At 43.8% G+C, this 19,851-nt stretch overlaps 1 protein-coding gene across 4 annotated transcripts in view; it reads right to left on the bottom strand.

Moving 5' to 3' along the window:
* Positions 1-13,942, bottom strand: part of rpgrip1l (RPGRIP1 like) — a 29,426-nt gene extending 15,484 nt beyond the window's left edge. For 2 of the 4 annotated variants that reach the window (XM_046312391.1, XM_046312365.1), the window contains exons 1-7: positions 13,320-13,420; positions 12,801-12,896; positions 12,556-12,700; positions 12,244-12,370; positions 11,818-12,004; positions 11,539-11,644; positions 59-202 (exon numbers count right to left, since the gene is read on the bottom strand). In XM_046312391.1, the coding sequence (XP_046168347.1) occupies positions 59-202; positions 11,539-11,644; positions 11,818-12,004; positions 12,244-12,370; positions 12,556-12,700; positions 12,801-12,888 (797 nt within the window). In that variant the 5' untranslated portion in view covers positions 12,889-12,896; positions 13,320-13,420. Of the gene's footprint in view, positions 1-58; positions 203-11,538; positions 11,645-11,817; positions 12,005-12,243; positions 12,371-12,555; positions 12,701-12,800; positions 12,897-13,287; positions 13,421-13,789 lie in introns of those variants that run through there. The other 2 variants (XM_046312381.1, XM_046312372.1) reach the window with 2 other exon arrangements.
* Positions 13,943-19,851: the final 5,909 nt, after the last annotated feature.

Genomic DNA, 19,851 nt, shown 5'->3' with positions numbered 1-19,851 from the left:
GTTGATTGAGGAGTGCGTTGTTAGGATGCAGAGTAGCTACTTCTGCATGGTGTGTTACCTCTGCCCAGTGGTCTGCTGCTCTCGCAGGTGGAGGAGCGACTCCTCAAATTTTCTCTCCTTCCTCCTCAGCTGGTCCCTCAGCAGCTCTGCAGCTTTGTCCATCTCCTCTATGTGAGACCGTTGAGTCTCAATCACATTCTCACTGAAAGACAAAGATTCAGATTAGTTTTATTAGAATTAATGACAAGGCTACTGTTGCTAAAACAAAGTGAGAATGACAACAATAACAGTAAAAAATATAAATTTGACAGGGAACTGCCAAAATAATGGAACCAATTGAATAAATAAGGGATACAAAGTATGACGAGCTATATTGACAGCAGGTGCTTCCACACAGGTGTGGTTCCTGAGTAATTTAAGAAATTAACATCCCATCATTCTCAGGGTTATGTATAAAATTGCTGGGCAGGCCATTATTTTGGCTACCAAGGCTATGAACCCAAAGGATGACAATGACCATATCCACAGGCCACAAGTAGTCACTGAATGGTTTGATGAAAACGATATGCCATGGCCAGATCTCAAGTGACCAGATCTCAACCCAATTGAACACCTATGGGAGATGTTGGAGCCGCGCCTGAAACAGCGTTTTCCACCACCAATAACAAAACACCAAATTATGACATTTCTCATGGATAAATGGTGTCGCATTCCTCCAATAGAATTCCAGACACTTGTAGAATCTATGCCACGGTGCATTGATGCGGTTCTGGCTCGTGGTGGTCCAATGCCCTATTAAGACACCACGTTGGGGTTTCCTTTATTTTGTCAGTTACCTGCCTCCTGGGCCTTTCACGCACGACAGTGTCTAGGGTTTACCGAGAGTGGTAAGACAAACAACAAAAAAACATCCAATCAGCGGAAGTCCTGTGGGCGAAAACAGCTCGTTGATGAGAGGTCGAAGGAGAATGGCAAGAATCATGCAAACTAACAGGCGGGTCACAAGCAGGCAAATGACAGAGCAGTACAACAGTGGTGGAGAGAACAGCATCTCCTGGCACACGTTAGGTCCCGTGATACCAACTGAGCAAAGTGTCCATATCCCAAACAATTCAGGCCGTTCTGGAGGCAACGGGAGGTCCGACCCAGTACTAGATAGGTGTACCTAATAAACTTGCCACTGAGTGTTTATACACACACAACCTATCTATATACACAGTGCCACAGAAAATATTCACACACCTTTACTGTTTCCACATTTTGTTGTGATAAAGCCTGAATTTAAAATGGATGAAATTTAGATTTGTTTGTCACTGGCATACACGATAATGTCAAAGTGAAAACATTTTTTCCAAATTAGTTACAAATAAAAAGCTAATCAGTTAATCAGTAATCAAACACTGTTATGGCAAGCCTAAATAAGTGCAGGAGCAAAAATGTGCTTAACAAGTCACATAATAAGTTGCATGGACTCACGCTGTGTGCAATATTGTTTCAAATGATTTCTCTGTAACACACACATAATTGTAAGGTCCCTCAGTCGAGCAGTGAATTTCAAACACGGATTAAACCACAGAGACCAGGGAACTTTTCCAATGGCTCGCAAAGAAGGGCACCTACTGGTAGATGGGTAAAAATAAAAAAGCAGTCTTGAATATCCCTTTAACATGGTGAAGTTATTAAATGACACTTTGGATGGTATATCAATACACCCAATCACTACAAAGATACAGCCGTCCTTCCTAACTCAGTTGTCGGAGAGGAAGGAAACCACTCTGGGATTTGACGATGAGGCCAAAGGTGACTTTAAAATAGTTACAGTTGAATGGCTGTTATAGGAGAAAACTGAGGATGGATCAATAACACAGTAGGTACTCCACAATACTTACTTAATAGACAGAGAGAAAAGAAGGAAGCCTGTACAGAATAAAAATATTCAAAAAAAATGCAACAGGCACAAAATCAATACTGCAAAAAATGTGGCACAGCAATACACTTTTTGTCCTGAATACAAATTGCTATGTTTAGGACAAATCCAATACAACACATTACTAAGTACAACTCACCATATTTTCCAGCGTACAGTGCATATTTTCCAGTTTACAGTGCATATTTTCCAGTTTACAGTGCATATTTTCCAGTTTACAGTGCATAATTTCCAGCTTAAAGTATTCAGACCCGTTCATTTCCCACAATTTTTGCTACTTTACAGCCTTATTCTAAAATCTCAATCTACACAATATACCCCATAATGACAAAAATATAATTATTTTTTATAAATGTTTGAAAATGTATTAAAAATAAATAAAAAAAGTCCCCGTGGTCAATAAAATTGATCTGAAATAATTTGGAAAGGCACACCTGTCTATGTAAGGTTCCACAGTTAACAGTGCATGTCAGGGCAAACACCAAGCCATGAGGTCGAAATAATTGTCCGTAGAGCTCAGAGACACGATTGTGTCGAAGCACAGATCTGGGGAAAGGTACCAAAACATTTATTCAGCATTGAAGGTCCCAAAGAACACAGTTGCCTCCATCATTGTTCAATGGAAGAAGTTTGGAACCACCGAGACTCTTCTTAGACTGAGCAATCGGGGGGGAAAGGCCTTGGTCAGGGAGGTGACCAAGAACCCGATAGTCACTCTGACAGAGCTCCAGAGATCCTCTGTGGAGATGAGAGAACATTCCAAAAGGACAACCATCTCTGCTGAACTCCACCAATCAGGCCTTTATGGTAGAGTGGCAAGATGGAAACTACTCCTTAGAAAAATGCACAATAGCCCGCTTGGAGTTTGCCAAACAGTACTTAAAGGACTCTCAGACCATGAGAAACACGATTCTCCGGTCTGATGAAACCAAGATTGAACTCTTTGGCGTGAATGACAAGCCTCATGTCTGGAGGACACTTTGCACCATCCCTACGTTGAAGCATGGTGGCGGCAGCATCATGCTGTGGGGATGTTTTTCAGCGCAGGGACTGAGAGACTTGTCAGGATCGAGGGAAAGATGAACGGAGCAAAGTACCGAGAGATCCTTGATGAAATCCTGCTCCAGAGCGCTCAGGGACCTCAGACTGGGGGCAAAGGTTCACCTTCCAACAGGACAACGACCCTAAGCACACAGCCAAGACAATGCAGAAGTGGATTCGGGACATGTCCTTGAGTTGCCCAGCCAGAGCCCGGACTTGAACCCAATCGAACATCTCTGGAGAGACCTGGCATTAGCTGTGCAGCAACACTTCCCATCCAACCTGACAGAGCTTGAGAGGATCTGCAGAGAATAATGGGAGAAACTCCCCAAATACAGGTGTGTCAATCTTGTAGCGTCATACCCAAGAACACTTAAGGCTGTAATCGCTGCCAAAGGTGCTTTAACAAAGTACTGAGTGAAGGGTCGAAACACTTAGGTAAATGTGATATTTGGGTTTTAAATGTGATATTTCTGCATTTCATTTTCAATATATATAGTATACATATTTTCATAAACAAAACATCCCAACATCCCAGTGGAAAGTGTGTGCATGATTTAAAAAATATATACACTGCTCAAAAAAATAAAGGGAACATTTAAACACAATGTAACTCCAAGTCAATCACACTTCTGTGAAATCAAACTGTCCACTTAGGAAGCAACACTGATTGACAATACATTTCACATGCTGTTGTGCAAATGGAATAGACAACAGGTGGAAATTATAGGCAATTAGCAAGACACCCCCAATAAAGGAGTGGTTCTGCAGGTGGTGACCACAGACCACTTCTCAGTTCCTATGCTTCCTGGCTGATGTTTTGGTCCCTTTTGAATGCTGGCGGTGCTTTCACTCTAGCGGTAGCATGAGACTGAGTCTACAACCCACACAAGGGTCTCAGGTAGTGCAGCTCATCCAGGATGGCACACCAATGCGAGCTGTGGCAAGAAGGTTTGCTGTGTCTGTCAGCGTAGTGTCCAGAGCATGGAGGCGCTACCAGGAGACAGGCCAGTACATCAGGAGACGTGGAGGAGGCCGTAGGAGGGCAACAACCCAGCAGCAGGACCGCTACCTCCGCCTTTGTGCAAGGAGGAGCAGGAGGAGCACTGCCAGAGCCCTGCAAAATTACCTCCAGCAGGCCACTAATGTGCATGTGTCTGCTCAAACGGTCAGAAACAGACTCCATGAGGGTGGTATGAGGGCCCGACGTCCACAGGTGGGGGTTGTGCTTACAGCCCAACACCGTGCAGGACGTTTGGCATTTGCCAGAGAACACCAAGATTGGCAAATTCGCCACTGGCACCCTGTGCTCTTCACAGATGAAAGCAGGTTCACATTGAGCACATGTGACAGAGTCTGGAGACGCTGTGGAGAACGTTCTGCTGCCTGCAACATCCTCCAGCATGACCGGTTTGGGAGTGGGTCAGTCATGGTGTGGGGTGGCATTTCTTTGGGGGGGCCGCAAAGCCCTCCATGTGCTCGCCAGAGGTAGCCTGACTGCCATTAGGTACCGAGATGAGATCTTCAGACGCCTTGTGAGACCATATGCTGGTGCGGTTGGCCCTGGGTTCCTCCTAATGCAAGACAATGCTAGACCTCATGTGGCTGGAGTGTGTCAGCAGTTCCTGCAAGAGGAAGGCATTGATGCTATGGACTGGCCCGCCCGTTCCCCAGACCTGTATCCAATTGAGCACATCTGGGACATCATGTCTCGCTCCATCAACCACAGACTGTCCAGGAGTTGGCGGATGCTTTAGTCAAGATCTGGGAGGAGATCCCTCAGGAGACCATCCGCCACCTCATCAGGAGCATGCCCAGGCGTTGTAGGGAGGTCATACAGGCACGTGGAGGCCACACACACTACTGAGCCTCATTTCACTTGTTTTAAGGACATTACATCAAAGTTGGATATCAGTTTGTCTCTGTGAATGGTTTGTCCTCTGACAAATCAACTGTACATTTCGGTGTTCCTCAAGGTTCTGTTTTAGGACCACTATTGTTTTCACTATATATTTTACCTCTTGGGGATGTTATTCGAAAACATAATGTAAACTTTCACTGCTATGCGGATGACACACAGCTGTACATTTCAATGAAACACGGTGAAGCACCAAAATTGCCCTCGCTAGAAGCATGTGTTTCAGACATAAGGAAGTGGATGGCTGCAAACTTTCTACTATTAAACTCGGACAAAACAGAGATGCAGGTCCCAAGAAACAAAGAGATCTTCTGTTGAATCTGACAATTAATCTTAATGGTTGTACAGTCGTCTCAAATAAAACTGTGAAGGACCTCGGCGTTACTCTGGACCCTGATCTCTCTTTTGAAGAACATATCAAGACCATTTCGAGGACAGCTTTTTTCCATCTACGTAACATTGCAAAAATCAGAAACTTTCTGTCCAAAAATGATGCAGAAAAATTAATCCATGCTTTTGTCACTTCTAGGTTAGACTACTGCAATGCTCTATTTTCCGGCTACCCGGATAAAGCACTAAATAAACTTCAGTTAGTGCTAAATACGGCTGCTAGAATCCTGACTAGAACCAAAAAATTTGATCATATTACTCCAGTGCTAGCCTCTCTACACTGGCTTCCTGTCAAAGCAAGGGCTGATTTCAAGGTTTTACTGCTAACCTACAAAGCATTACATGGGCTTGCTCCTACCTCTCTGATTTGGTCCTGCCGTACATACCTATACATGCTACGGTCACAAGACGCAGATCCATTGTCCCTAAATTTCTAAGCAAACAGCTGGAGGCAGGGCTTTCTCCCCCATTTTTATGGAACGGTCTGCCTACCCATGTCAGAGACGCAAACTCGGTCTCAACCTTTAAGTCTTTACTGAAGACTCATCTCTTCAGTGGGTCATATGATTGAGTGTAGTCTGGCCCAGGAGTGGGAAGGTGAACGGAAAGGCTCTGGAGCAACGAACCGCCCTTGCTGTCTCTGCCTGGCCGGTTCCCCTTTTTCCACTGGGATTCTCTGCCTCTAACCCTGTTACGGGGCTGAGTCACTGGCTTGCTGGGGCTCTCTCGTGCCGTCCCTGGGGGTGCGTCACCTGGGTGGGTTGATTCACTGTTGTGGTCGGCCTGTCTGGGTTTCCCCCCTTTGGGTTGTACCGTGTCGGAGATCTTTGTGGGCTATACCTTGTCTCAGGATGGTAAGTTGGTGGTTGTAGATTTCCCTCTAGTGGTGTGGGGGCTGTGCTTTGGCAAAGTGGGTGGGGTTATATCCTTCCTGTTTGGCCCTGTCCGGGGGTGTCCTCGGATGGGGCCAGACCCCTCCTGTCTCAGCCTCCAGTATTTATGCTGCAGTAGTTTATGTGTCGGGGGGCTAGGGTCAGTTTGTTTATCTGGAGTACTTCTCCTGTCCTATTCGGTGTCCTGTGTAAATCTAAGTGTGCGTTCTCAATTCTCTCCTTCTCTCCTTCTTTCTCTCTCTCGGAGGACCTGAGCCCTTGCCCCAGGACTACCTGACATGATGACTCCTTGCTGTCCCCAGTCCACCTGGCCATGGCTGCTCCAGTTTCAACTGGCCTGGGACCATGTCCCAGGACCCTGATGTCAGGACACCCTGCTCATTTCAAGTCCACCTCATTTCCTGAGCCCTAGGACCGTGCCCCAGGACTTGACATTGGCCCCCAGGCACCTGGACAACTGTTCTGCCTTACTATTATTCAACCATGCTGGTCATTTATGAACATTTGAACATCTTGGCCACGTTTTCTGCCAGAAGAGGACTGGCCACCCCACATATGCTCTCTAATCTCTCTTTCTTTCTCGGAGGACAGCCCTAGGACCGTGCCCCAGGACTACCTGACATGATGGCTCCTTGCTGTCCCCAGTCCACCTGACTGTGCTGCTGCTCCAGTTTCAACTGTTCTGCCTTATTATTATTTGACCATGCTGGTCATTTATGAACATTTGAACATCTTGGTCATTTTCTGTTATAATCTCTACCCGGCACAGCCAGAAGAGGACTGGCCACCCCACATAGCCCGGTTCCTCTCTAGGTTTCTTCCTAGGTTTTGGCCTTTCTAGGGAGTTTTTCCTAGCCACCGTGCTTTTACACCTGCATTGTTTGCTGTTTGGGGTTTTAGGCTGGGTTTCTGTACAGCACTTTGAGATATCAGCTGATGTACGAAGGGCTATATAAATAAATTTGATTTGATTTGATTTGATTTGATCAGCCTGTAGTGTGGTGACTCCAAATCCAGACCTCCATGGGTTGATAAATTTGATTTCCATTGATAATGTGTGATTTTATTGTCAGCACATTCAACTATGTAAAGAAAAAAGTATTTAATAAGAATATTTCATTCATTCAGACCTAGGATGTGTTATTTTAGTGTTACTTTTATTTTTTTGAGCAGTGTATATATAATATTCTAAACCCAGCAAAAAAAGAAACGACCATTTTTCAGGACCTAGTCTTTCAAAGATAATTCATAAAAATCCAAATAACTTCACAGATCTTCATTGTAAAGGGTTTAAACACAGTTTCCCATGCTTGTTCAATGAACATGGACCAGTGGAATAGTTGTTAACACACTAACAGCTTACAGACGATAGGCAATTAAGGTCACAGTTATGAAAACTTAGGACATAAAGAGCCCTTTCTACTGACTCTAGAAAAACACCAAAAGAAAGATGCTTAGGGTCCCTGCTCATCTGCGTGAATGTGTCTTAGACATGCTGCAAGGAGGCATGAGGACTGCAGATGTGGCCAGGGCAATAAATTGAAATGTCCTTACTGTGAGACGCCTAAGACAGTGCTACAGGGAGACAGGACGGACAGCCGATTGTTCTCGCAGTGGCAGACTGTGTGTAACACCTGCACAGGATCGATACATCTGAACATCACACCTGCGGGACTGGTACAGGATGGCAACAACTGCAAGAGTTACACCAGGAACGCACAATCCCACCATCAGTGCTCAGACAGTCCACAATAGGCTGAGAGAGGCTGGACTGAGGGCTTGTAGGCCTGTTGTAAGGCAGGTCCTCCCCTGACATCACCGGCAACAATGTCGCCTATGGGCACAAACCCACCATCGCTGGGCCAGACAGGACTGGCAAAAAGTGCTCTTCACTGACAACTCGTGGTTCTCACCAGGGCTGGTAGGATCCACGTTTATCGTCGAAAGAATGAGCGTTACGCCGAGGCTTGTACTCTGGAGCAGTATCGATTTGGAGGTGGAGGGTCTGGGGCAGTGTGTCACAGCATCATCAGACTGAGCTTGTTGTCATTGCAGGCAAACTCAATGCTGGACATTATAGGGAAGACATCCTCCTCCCTCATGTGGTACTCTTCCTGCAGGCTCATCCTGACATGACAATGCCACCAGCCATACTGCTCGTTCTGTGCATGATTTCCTGCAAGACAGGAATGTCAGTGTTCGACCATGGCCAGCGAAGAGCACGGATCTCAATCCCATTGAGCACGTCTGGGACCTGTTGGATCGGAGGGTGAGGGCCAGGGCCATTCCCCCCAGAAATGCCTGGGAACTTGCAGGTGCCTTGGTGGAAGAGTGGGGTAACATCTCACAGCAAGAACGGGCAAATCTGGTGCAGTCCATGAGGAGAAGCACTGCACTACTTAATGCAGCTGGTGGCAACACCAGATACTACTGACTGTTACTTTTGATTTTGAACCCTCCTTTGTTCAGGGACACATGATTCCATTTATGTTAGTCACATGAAGTGGGACAGCATTCACTTCACTGCAGTCAGGTCAAGATCCTAGTGAGGACGACGAGCAAACGGATGAGCTTCCTTGAGACGGTTTCTGGCAGCTTGTGCAGAAATTCTTTGGTTGTGCAAACCCACAGATTCATCAACTGTCCGCGTGGCTGGTCTCAGACCATCCGGCAGGTGAAAAATCCAGATGTGGAGGTCCTGGGCTGGTGTGGTTACACATGGTCTGTGGTTGTGAGGCCGGTTGGACGTACTGACAAATTCTTTAAAACGTCAAGACAGGTGCCTTATGGTAGAGAAATGAACATTAAATTATTTGACAACACCTCTGCTGGACATTCCTGTATTCATCATGCAAATTGCATGCTGCCACAACACTTGAGACATCTGTGGTATTGTGTTGTGTGACAAAACTGCACATTGAGTTGCCTTTTATTGTCCCCAGTACCAGGTGCACCAGTGTAATGCTCATGCTGTTTAATCAGCTTATTGATATGCCACACCTGTCGGGTGATGGATTATCTTGGCAAAGGAGAATGCTCACTAACAGGAAAGTAAACAAATTTGTGCACAAAATGTGAGAAACAAGATTTTTGTGCATATGGAAAATGTCTGGAATCTTTTATTTCAGCACATAAACACTTTACATGTTGCCTTTATATTTTTGTTCAGTGTAGTTGAAAGCCCTCTTTAACTTAAGCAGACTAACATTTCTACACTACCAGGGGTCTGTCGGGAAGGAGAAACGGGAGGTTCAGTCAGGTAGGTTACCTAGCCTGTCTATCGCTTGCGGCCTCCTCTCCTTCAACGCCGGGACACCCTGGTGCGGTGTTGCCTGCGGACAGGGTGGCTAATCTGCTTCTTCTGGGCTTTGTGATTGATAGATAAGACTATGAATGACTTTTAGATGGGCCGAGGGCCCCTTTTATAGGGCTGGAGGGGGGCGGAGTGACGTTATCATGGGATAAATGATGATGCAATAATTAAACTGTATGGATTTTGAAAAGTAAAATAGCAGTATTGGCAGGATGTTTTTGTTTTTTTGCTTATGTTTTTTTGGCCAACACAATGAATCATGGTAGAACTAATCAATCAGAGCTTTATTTAATGGTCATATGGAATGTCAATTCAATGAGCATTATGGGTAAATAATACAAAACACAGCAGAATATAAAAAGTGGCCAGAAGGATGTAAGAGCCAAAAATGAAGAAAATTGGTGTAAAATTGTAGGCGATCCACAGCATGAGTCAAAATACCCATAAAACCTAGCGGTCAAACAGGGAAATGGTTCCAATCGTTTTTCCACCATAGATTTTTCCCATAGGGGATTTTAGAAACACTTCAAATAAGGGCTTACCCTGATAACCATGTACATCTCTCTAGGACAAGGTGACTTTTATCAAATGTTGGAAAAACAATTGGAACCATTGTCCTGTTTGACCACTAGGTTTTATGACACCACTGTGGGGCTCTATTATAATTTAGACAACGGGTGGGTCTATTCCGGAATGCTGATTGGTAAAAAAAAAACATTTTCCAGCCTGTGTCTATTCCACAAGTTACCACCGGCTAAACATATGATGTTAAAATGCCTATTTACTTTGTTCCATATGACTGCGCAATCCAATGTCTCATTAACTCAGCCAAACAATTTATAAACTTGATCTCCACTATAAAAAGCATCTAGACATTATCTCACATTTCCTTGAGACTAAAATTTAGTTTTCAACAGTGGAGATTTCTATAAACCTTGCTGTCTGTCTCTCATGTCATTTGCAACATTGTTTCAATATTCAAATTTGACCTCCGTGTGTCCCATAGTAATGAACGTGTCGGGAGTCGGGACGAGACCGACAGGCAGTGTTTCTCAGACAGTCGAACTCGTGTATCAGCTGGCCTAATTTTTATGGATATATTCAAAGAAATGTAAATTGAAAAAAGGTCCAACGAAATGAAGTGCAGCTAGTTTGCAGTCTTTCCACCTTCAGTTTGAAGTGATTGTGTTAGCTGTGTTGTTGGCTAGCTCCTCTGAACAACAGTGTCCTGACATTTTCTATGCCAGGTGAAATCATGCCTCATTAGCTCATTGTTATGGATGCGTCCAAATAAAGGTCACTAGAAAACAGCTTAAACAAATGCAAATGCAGCTACTGTTGTTATTTGGGCTGCACTTTTTGATGTGACTTTAAGTTAGCAGTAGTTGGCTAGCTAGCAAGCAAGGGATAAGAATGTTGCCAGCCAGTATGGCAATGGAACATTTATAACGAACGACTGGGTCGCGTCCATAGATACAGATCAAGAAGACTGAACGACAGTCTCGCAACCGAACCGATTGAACGAACAACCAGCCGGCTTGGGTATCAACCCTAGATTTGTGTTGGGACTATATCTTGTGGAAGGATGAAATAGCATTAATAAATTCATCAAAATAACATATTTTTACGAAAATGTCAATAATTATTTCAATATGTTGGTAAAAGTGAAAATGCCCTCGAAGCCAGTTTTTAGGATATATTGGTATGGTTTGCCAGCTCTAGACTTCATTTCGACCCTAACAGTACCTGTGCCAATATAACCTCCAAACACCGGCTTCTTGGGCATTATCACTTAAACAGATGTATTCAAATATATTAATAAAATGAATTTTAAAAAAGACAAACGAGAGGGAAGGGGAGAGAGAGATAGAGATGGGGAGACAGAAAACTGGAGAGACAGAAAAAGACTGAGTGAAAGAGAGACAGATAGAGAGGGAGGATAGAGAGAGAAAGAGAATAAGAGAGAGAGCATTGCAATCATGGAGGGGATGTTGCTAATATGGTGCAAAAAGTACAGTCCCTCACAGTCTAGCTAGCTGATAAAAACATTACATACAGGTTGCGGATCTCAGCTCTGGCGTCGTCCAGCAAACTGTGTCCGTATCTGGGCAGCAGACCCTGAGGGGCCCTGCCACTCATCTCCACCTCCACACTTCTAGGGCCTGGGAGACACAAACAGACACAAAAGTTAAGGCTAACAGAAAACTCCCACCAAAATTCAAACATGAGGCTAAAGCCATATTGCTTTCCTATCCAATCTATGCCGAGGGAGTAAAGACTAGGAGTTCTTTTGGGGTTCAGTGTCAGAGTATAAAAGTAAAATGTCAAAGGTCACCTCTGGGGGCAGCAGGGGGTAGCTGAGCCAGGCTGAACGTGTCCTCCCTCAGCCTCCGCAGGCCTGTATTGACTCGTGATTGGACATGGCCATAGGGGGTGGGCCGTTTGTTCTGCGTCTGCAGCTGCTGTTTGGCGGCCAACAGGCGCTGCTTCAGGCCCTCATTCTGCATCTGCAGCTCCTGGACCTAGAATTGAATTACACTCAATTTTGGGTTGCAAATAAACAAAACGTACATCGACAAGATGCGCATTTGAAATCCTAGAGGATAACACACAAAAACATTAATGAAAACACTGGTTATGTACCAAATGGCACCCTATTCCCTACACTCCTTTTGACCAGAGCCCTTGTAAAAACTAGTGCACTATATAGGGTATAATGGTGCAATTTCGGACGCATCCACTTATTTTCAAAGTGGTCCACCTTCTCCTGCAGCTCTTCCATCATCTCCTCCAGCTCCACGTCCCGGCTCCCTGGTCGCACCCCACCTGCAGCCACTTGTTCCACACGCCGACGGTCCTTCACCAAGCGCACCAGCTTGGTGGCCATCCTGCGAAAAGCCAAGAGAAGTTTGAAGTTCAATAGAATGGGAGCAGAGGCAAGGGTCAGAAATCCACATGAAGAGTTGTTGAACTCTAAGGTTTGATACTGTAGGGGTATGCATTGATGTTGAAACCTTAGCTAAATGTGTGTGTGTGTTGAGTTTGTGTGCATACATCCAGGTGCAGTTCCCACCTCTTGATTTTGTCCTCCTGTTTGTGTGTGTGTTGTTTGAGGAGCAGGTTTTCCTCATGGAGCCGTAGGAACCTGTCCTCCAGCTCCTCCCTGCTCACCCGCAAGATCGCCTGCCTCGCCCGGGCATTCTGGGCTACCAGCATCTCTGCAAACAGAGCCAGGAAGTTACCACCAGTTTAGACCCAATTGTTAAGGTCCATAGGGTAGAGTAAAGTAAACCAAAGTCAAGTAATGGCATTAATAACCTGATAATCCCACTCCAACCTTAGTGAGGTTTAGGGTGATGTCTTTAACGGGCACATCTGCTGCAGTCTCGTCAGCAAACGTTGACATGGTTCAATCTGGAAACAAAAGGTTGAGACATCACAGCTATCCATCAATGAAAGACTAACAGGACACAACCTCCTGTGGCTTGTTTTAGCTAGGAAGGTCGGATGAAAACCATGCAACTAACAGTACTAACTAGTTGCTATCAATGTCTAGAATAGGCGTACATATTATTACTGTTCTACCAGCTTAGCTAAATGTTTCTTTCTAGGTTAAAATAGCTCACAAATAGGCTAGCTAGGTTCGTTTGGCTACGTACGTACAAAAACAAGCGGCTCGTCTGAAGCCAAGTCTCAATGAACTAGCTAACGTTAGTTTTAGAGTGGATAAGTAAGCTAACAAGTTAGCTATCATCCAGTTTAAAAGTGTCTATCCAATAGTAAAGCATGCATGCATAATGTTTACCATTAACTATTCATTTCCTACACATTTGTTACAGTTTCACATAAACACTTCACTCCTCAGCGACTGTTGCTAACAAACAATTGTCTTCCTGTTCCCATGTGCGCATGCGTTTCAAAAGAATCATGGGATAAATCGTTTCAGGAGAAGAGCAGTACAGTCAGAAGACTGAGCATTTCATAATATTATATGTACAGTGAGTCAATATCTAACAGGTATTTGGTGCAGTAGGCTACTTTGCAATGCTGATAGGAACATTTACTGAAATAATGCCTATGCACTGTGTCTTTTACACAGTCTCCTTTCATTAACATGTTGACAAGCCTTAATCTAGCCCAAGATGGAGTTTACTGTTAGCCTTAAGGTCCAAGGACCAAAACAGCCAAATACTCAATCTAAACGTGAATCGATTCTCAATTGCGATGCGCTTATAGAAACATAAAGTCCTAGACTTGCATATCACATCAAAATAATCTCACAAATACAACATATTAAATTACTGTACACTGTTTTAGTTGCAGCCGAGAGTATTTTTCAGTGACGCCACGTTGCTGGCGAGAGGGTTCCAGCTGCTGGGACATCATCTCAAGAGTCGTCATCCCTCAGGGTCTCTATGCTGCCACCTACTGCTATGTCATCTCTCAGTGCAGCGCATCTCTCAGGAAAAGTGGAATTTTCGAAAAGAGTGAACGTTTCAAGTGAACTATATGGAGAAGTGGGGGTTGCGACACGTTTCACTCAATATGTCGTTTGGGTTATCGGACATTAGTAATGGTCTGCAGAGACGACAGTGAGTTATGTAAAAAAATAAAAGTATATTCACTGACTAAGCTGTTTCTTTAAATGTTACATACAGGTAGTATGTATGTAACAATACTTTTCTTGTAAATGCTAGCCAACGTTACATTTACGTAATTTAACAAACGTACAGTGGTGAGTGCATACATTTGAATACTTGTTTCATTATTGGTCCCTCGTGGGAAATGAACTCCCCGACGCTGGTGCCCATGCGCCTTCAAAATACTCCTCACCTAATCACCTGAGCTACACGGGACTAGCTACCTTAATTTATACTTTTATTTTTTACATTAATGTATTATTGAATATTTGGAATAATAATAATTGAAATATCAAGTCATGGCAGTGCTAGTAGTTATGGAATCCAGCGCTTCTAGTGTTAAAAGGCGCCTTTCAAAACCCCCACTTATAATGGTTCCTTTCTAAATGCTCTCACCTTGTAACGCCAGGGTAGTGGGTTCGATCCCCGGGACCACCCATACGTAGAATGTATGCACACATGACTGTAAGTCGCTTTGGATAAAAGCGTCTGCTAAATGGCATATATTATTATTATATTATCTATCGACACCCCCACTTTTCCTGAGAGATGCACTGCACTGAGAGATGACATATCAGTAGGTAGCAGCATAGAGACCCTGAGGGATGACTACTCTGAGGGAAGATGGTACAGCTCGACCCTACTGGTGCTTCCATTACACACAGGTGTCGAAGCATGCTAGATAGCTAATAGGCGAAAGTTAATAAAGATGGCGGCCCCCGTGTGCATACAACAAATCCCTCGTTTGCGAAGTTCGCTGTATTGTACATTGCTCATTTTTTTTGTATAGGCATTTGCACAGTATACATGATCCCAATTTGTGGTCCAAGAAGGCGGTAATTTGATAAAACTAAAAAGTAGATTGTACTGTTATAATGTCACATTGAACCATATTGCTTGCGGTAGTTTAAGAACTCGGTGGATCATTTTTATTTATATGAATTTTTTATTTTACCTTTATTTAACTAGGCAAGTCAGTTAAGAACAAATTCTTATTTTCAATGACTTTTCAATTTAACTTTTTAAATGTGTTATTATTTCTCGCTGATATGAAAGATAAGGTCTTTATGCTTCCAAAACCGTACCACAAGTGATGCGTGTTAATGTTCAGACCGAGTGTCGGGGCTTAACAAAACTCCCCTGTACAGAAGACAACATCGCACAATGACTTATTTGTAATGTAATGGAACTGAGAGTCGTGATCCAGGGCTAGCTTTTACCGTGATACCTGCAATGCAAAATTAAATAAAAGTATAGTGGTCGTATACACAGTTTAGCAGATGTTATAGCGGGTGCAGCGAAATGCTTGAGTTACTAGCTCCTTACAATGCAGTAAAATTTCAAACAAGAAATGTCAGAAAGAATACAAATAACACAAACAGTAATCCAAATGCAAGCTATGCAAATGATAAAGTATGTACAGCAGTAGATATATTAGCTATGTCAAGAATCCAGTATGTAAATACATGGTGTGTACAATTAGTGTAACAGAAAATGCAATGTACAGTAGATATAAACTCAGCAAAAAAAGAAACGTCCCTTTTTCAGGACCCTGTCTTTCAAAGATAATTTGTAAAAATCCAAATAACTTCACAGATCTTCATTGTAAAGTGTTTAAACACTGTTTCCCATGCTTGTTCAATGAACCATAAACAATTAATGAGCATGTACCTGTGGACGGTCGTTAACACACTAACAGCTTACAGACGGGAGACAATTAAGGTCACAGTTATGAAAACTTAGGACACTAAAGAGGCCTTTCTACGTAGTCTGAAAAACACCAAAAGAAAGATGCCCAGGGTCCCTGCGTGAACGTGCCTTATGCATGCTGCAAGGAGGCATAAGTGGCCAGATGCAGATGTGGCCAGGGCAATAAATTGCAATGTCTGTAGTGTAAGACAGCGCTACAGGGAGACAGGACAGACAGCTGATCGTCCTGGCAGTGGCAGACCATGTGTAACAACTAGAGGTCGCCCGATTAATCGGCATGGCTGATTAATTAGGGTTGATTTCAAGTTTTCATAGCAATCGGTAATCTGAATTTTTGGACACCGATTATGGCCGATTACATTGTACTCCACAAGGAGAATGCGTGGCAGGCTGACCACCTGTTAAGAGAGTGCAGCAAGGAGTCAAGGTAAGTTGCTAGCTAGCATTAAACTTATCTTATAAAAAACAATCAATCTTAACATAATCACTAGTTTAACTACAAATGGTTGATGATATTAGTAGTTTAACTAACTTGTCCTGCATTGCAAATAATCTATGCGGTGCCTGTTAATTTATCATCGAATCACAGCCTACTTCGCCAAACGGTGATGATTTAGCAAGCGCATTCGCGAAATAAGCACTGTCGTTGCACCAATGTACCTAACCATAAACATCAATGCCTTTCTTAAAATCAATACACAAGTATATATTTTTAAACCTGCATATTTAGTTAAAATAAATGTGTGTTATCAGGCAATATTAACTAGGGAAATTGTGTCACTTCTCTTGCGTTTAGTGCAAGCAAAGTATGGGTATATGCAGAAGTTTGGGCTGCCTGGCTCATTGCGAACTGTGTGAAGACCATTACTTCCTAACAAATACCGTAAATAATTTGCCGTAATTTGCCATATTTATGACAATACATTGAAGGTTGTGCAATGTACAGCAATATTTAGACTTATGGATGCCACCCGTTAGATAAAATACGGAACGGTTCCGTATTTCACTGAAAGAATATACGTTTTGTTTTCAAAATGATAGTTTCCGGATTTGACCATATTATGTCCTAAGGCTCGTATTTCTGTGTGTTTATTATATTATAATTAAGTCTAAGATTTGTAGAGCAGTCTGACTGAGTGGTGGTTGGCAGCAGCAGGCTCGTAAGCATTCATTCAACAGCACTTTCCTGCATTTGCCCGCAGCTCTTCGCAATGCTTGAAGCACAGTGCTGTTTATGACTTCAAGCCTATCAACCCCCGAGATTAGGCTGGCAACACTATAGTGCCTATAAGGACATCCAATAGTCAAAGGTATATGATTTAAATGTTTCATTATTTATTTGAGTCTAAATTGATTTATATTTATGTATTATATTAAGTTAAAATAAAAGTGTTCATTCAGTATTGTTGCAATTGTCATTATTACAAATATATATATATTTATAAATCGTCTGATTAATCGGTATCGGCTTTTTTTGGTTTTCCAATAATCAGTATTGGCGTTGAAAAATCCTAGTCGGTCGACCTCTAGTAACAACACCTGCACAGGATCGGTACATCCGAACATCACACCTGCGGGCAAGGTACGGGATGGCAACAACAACTGCTCGAGTTACACCAGGAATGCACAATCCGTCCAGGAACGCACAATCCCTCCATCAGTGCTCAGACTGTCCGCAATAGGCTGAGAGAGGCTGGACTGAGGGCTTGTAGGCCTGTTGTAAGGCAGGTCCTCATCAGACATGGACACAAACCCACCGCCACTGGACCAGACAGGACTGGCAAAAAAGTGCTCTTCACTGACGAATCATGGCTTTGTCTCACCAGGGGTGATGGTTGGATTTGTGTTTATCGTCGAAGGAATGAGCGTTACACGATGCCTGTACTCTGGAGCAGTATCGATTTGGAGGTGGAGGGTCTGTCATCCTCCTCCCTCATGTGGTACCCTTCTTGCAGGCTCATCCTGACATGACCTTCCAGCATGACAATGCCACCAGCCATAGTGCTCATTCTCTGCGTGATTTCCTGCAAAACAGGAATGTCAGTGTTCTGCCATGGCCAGTGAATATCCCGGCTCTCAATCCCATTGAGCACGTTTGGGACCTGTTGGATCGGAGGGTGAGGGCTAGGGCCATTCTCTCCAGAAATGTCCGGGAACTTGCAGGTGCCTTGATGGAAGAGTGGGGTAACATCTCACCGCAAGAACTGGCAAATCTGGTACAGTCCATGAGGAGGAGATTCACTGCAGTACTTAATGCAGCTGGTGGCCACACCAGATACTGACTGTTACTTTTGATTTTGACCCCACCTTTGTTCAGGGACACATTATTAAATTTCTGTTAGTCACATGTCTTTGGAACTTGTTCAGTTGATGTCTCAGTTGTTGAATCTAATGTTCATACAAATATATACACATGTTGAGTTTGCTGAAAAGAAACGCAGTTGACACTGACAGGACTTTTCTTTTTTTGCTGAGTTTATTAGAATGAGCTATGCCGAGAATTCAGTATATAAATACAGTGTGAAAAAAAGTATGAAATAAATGGAAAGTTTCCAGTGTTTAATGTCTCTGTATACATGGGACAGCAGTGTTGGCTGTGTGCGTGAGTATGTTTGTATGTTGTGAGTATGGGCATATGTGTTTATGTGAGTGCAGGAGTCTGCATGTGTATGAGGTGTGTGTGAACTTGTGTGTGTCTGGGAGTTTGTGTGCAAGAAAGTATCTAAGGTGCAGGACAGTACCGGGCAGGTAGCCGGCTAGTGATGGCTGTTCAATCTAATGGCCTGGGCCAAGTTTTTTTTAAAAGTTATCTTATCTGTATTTCGTCTATCAGATAGGGTTAACGCATATAAATAGAATCAATAGAATGGACGAATCATTGAATTGAATGGGGACGCCCATTCTATTCATTGTATTTCTATGCATTTAATCCTATCCGATAGCCAAAATAATTCATCCGGATAGATAACTTTTGAAAAACTGGGCCCTGGTCATATCAAATCAAATGTTATTTGTCACATACACATGGTTAGCAGATGTTAATGCGAGTGAAGCAAAATGCTTGTGCTTCTAGTTCCGACCATGCAGTAACAAGTAATCTAACCTAACAATTAGTGACAAGCCAAATTTCTTCAGCCTCCTGAGGTTGAGGCGCTGCTGCGCCTTCTTCACCACACTGTCTGTGTGGGTGGACCATTTCATTTTGTCCGTGATGTGTACGCCGAAGAACTTAACTTTCCACCCTCTCCACTTCTGTCCCGTCGATGTGGATAGGGGGCTGCTCCCTCTGCTGTTTCCTGAAGTCCACGATCATCTCCTTTGTTTTGTTGACATTGAGTGTGAGGTTATTTTCCTGACACCACACTCCGAGGGCCCTCACCTCCTCCCTGTAGGTCGTCTCATCGTTGTTGGTAATCAAGTCTACCACTATAGTGTCGTCTGCAAACGTGATGATTGAATTGGAGGTGTGCATGGCCACGCAGTCGTGGGTGAACAGGGAGTACAGGAGAGGGCTGAGAATGTACCCTTGTGTGGCACCAGTGTTGAGGATCAGCGGGGTGGAGATGTTGTTATCTACCCTCACCACCTGGGCGGCGGCCCATCAGGAAGTCCAGGACCCAGTTGCACAGAGCGGGGTCGAGACCCAGGGTGTTAAATGCTGACCTGTAGCCGATGAAACAGCATACATAGGTATTCCTCTTGTCCAGATGGGTTAGGGCAGTGTGATTGCATCGTCTGTGGACCTATTGGGGCGGTAAGCAAATTGGAGTGGGTCTAGGGTGTCAGGTAGGGTGGAGGCGATATGGTCATTGACTAGTCTCTCAAAGCACTTCATGATGACGGAAGTGAGTGCTAAGGGGCGGTAGTCATTTAGCTCAGTTACCTTAGCTTTCTTGGGAACAGGAACAACGGTGGCCCTCTTGAAGCATGTGGGAACAGCAGACTGGGATAAGGATTGATTGTATATGTCCTTAAACACACCAGCCAGCTGGTCTGCGCATGCTCTGAGGATGCTGCCG

The sequence above is a fragment of the Oncorhynchus gorbuscha genome, linkage group LG02 (genome assembly GCF_021184085.1).
Source record: "Oncorhynchus gorbuscha isolate QuinsamMale2020 ecotype Even-year linkage group LG02, OgorEven_v1.0, whole genome shotgun sequence".
NCBI lineage: Eukaryota > Metazoa > Chordata > Actinopteri > Salmoniformes > Salmonidae > Oncorhynchus > Oncorhynchus gorbuscha.
Note: the sequence above shows the minus strand (reverse complement) of the source record. Positions and strands in the feature narration are given on the sequence as shown.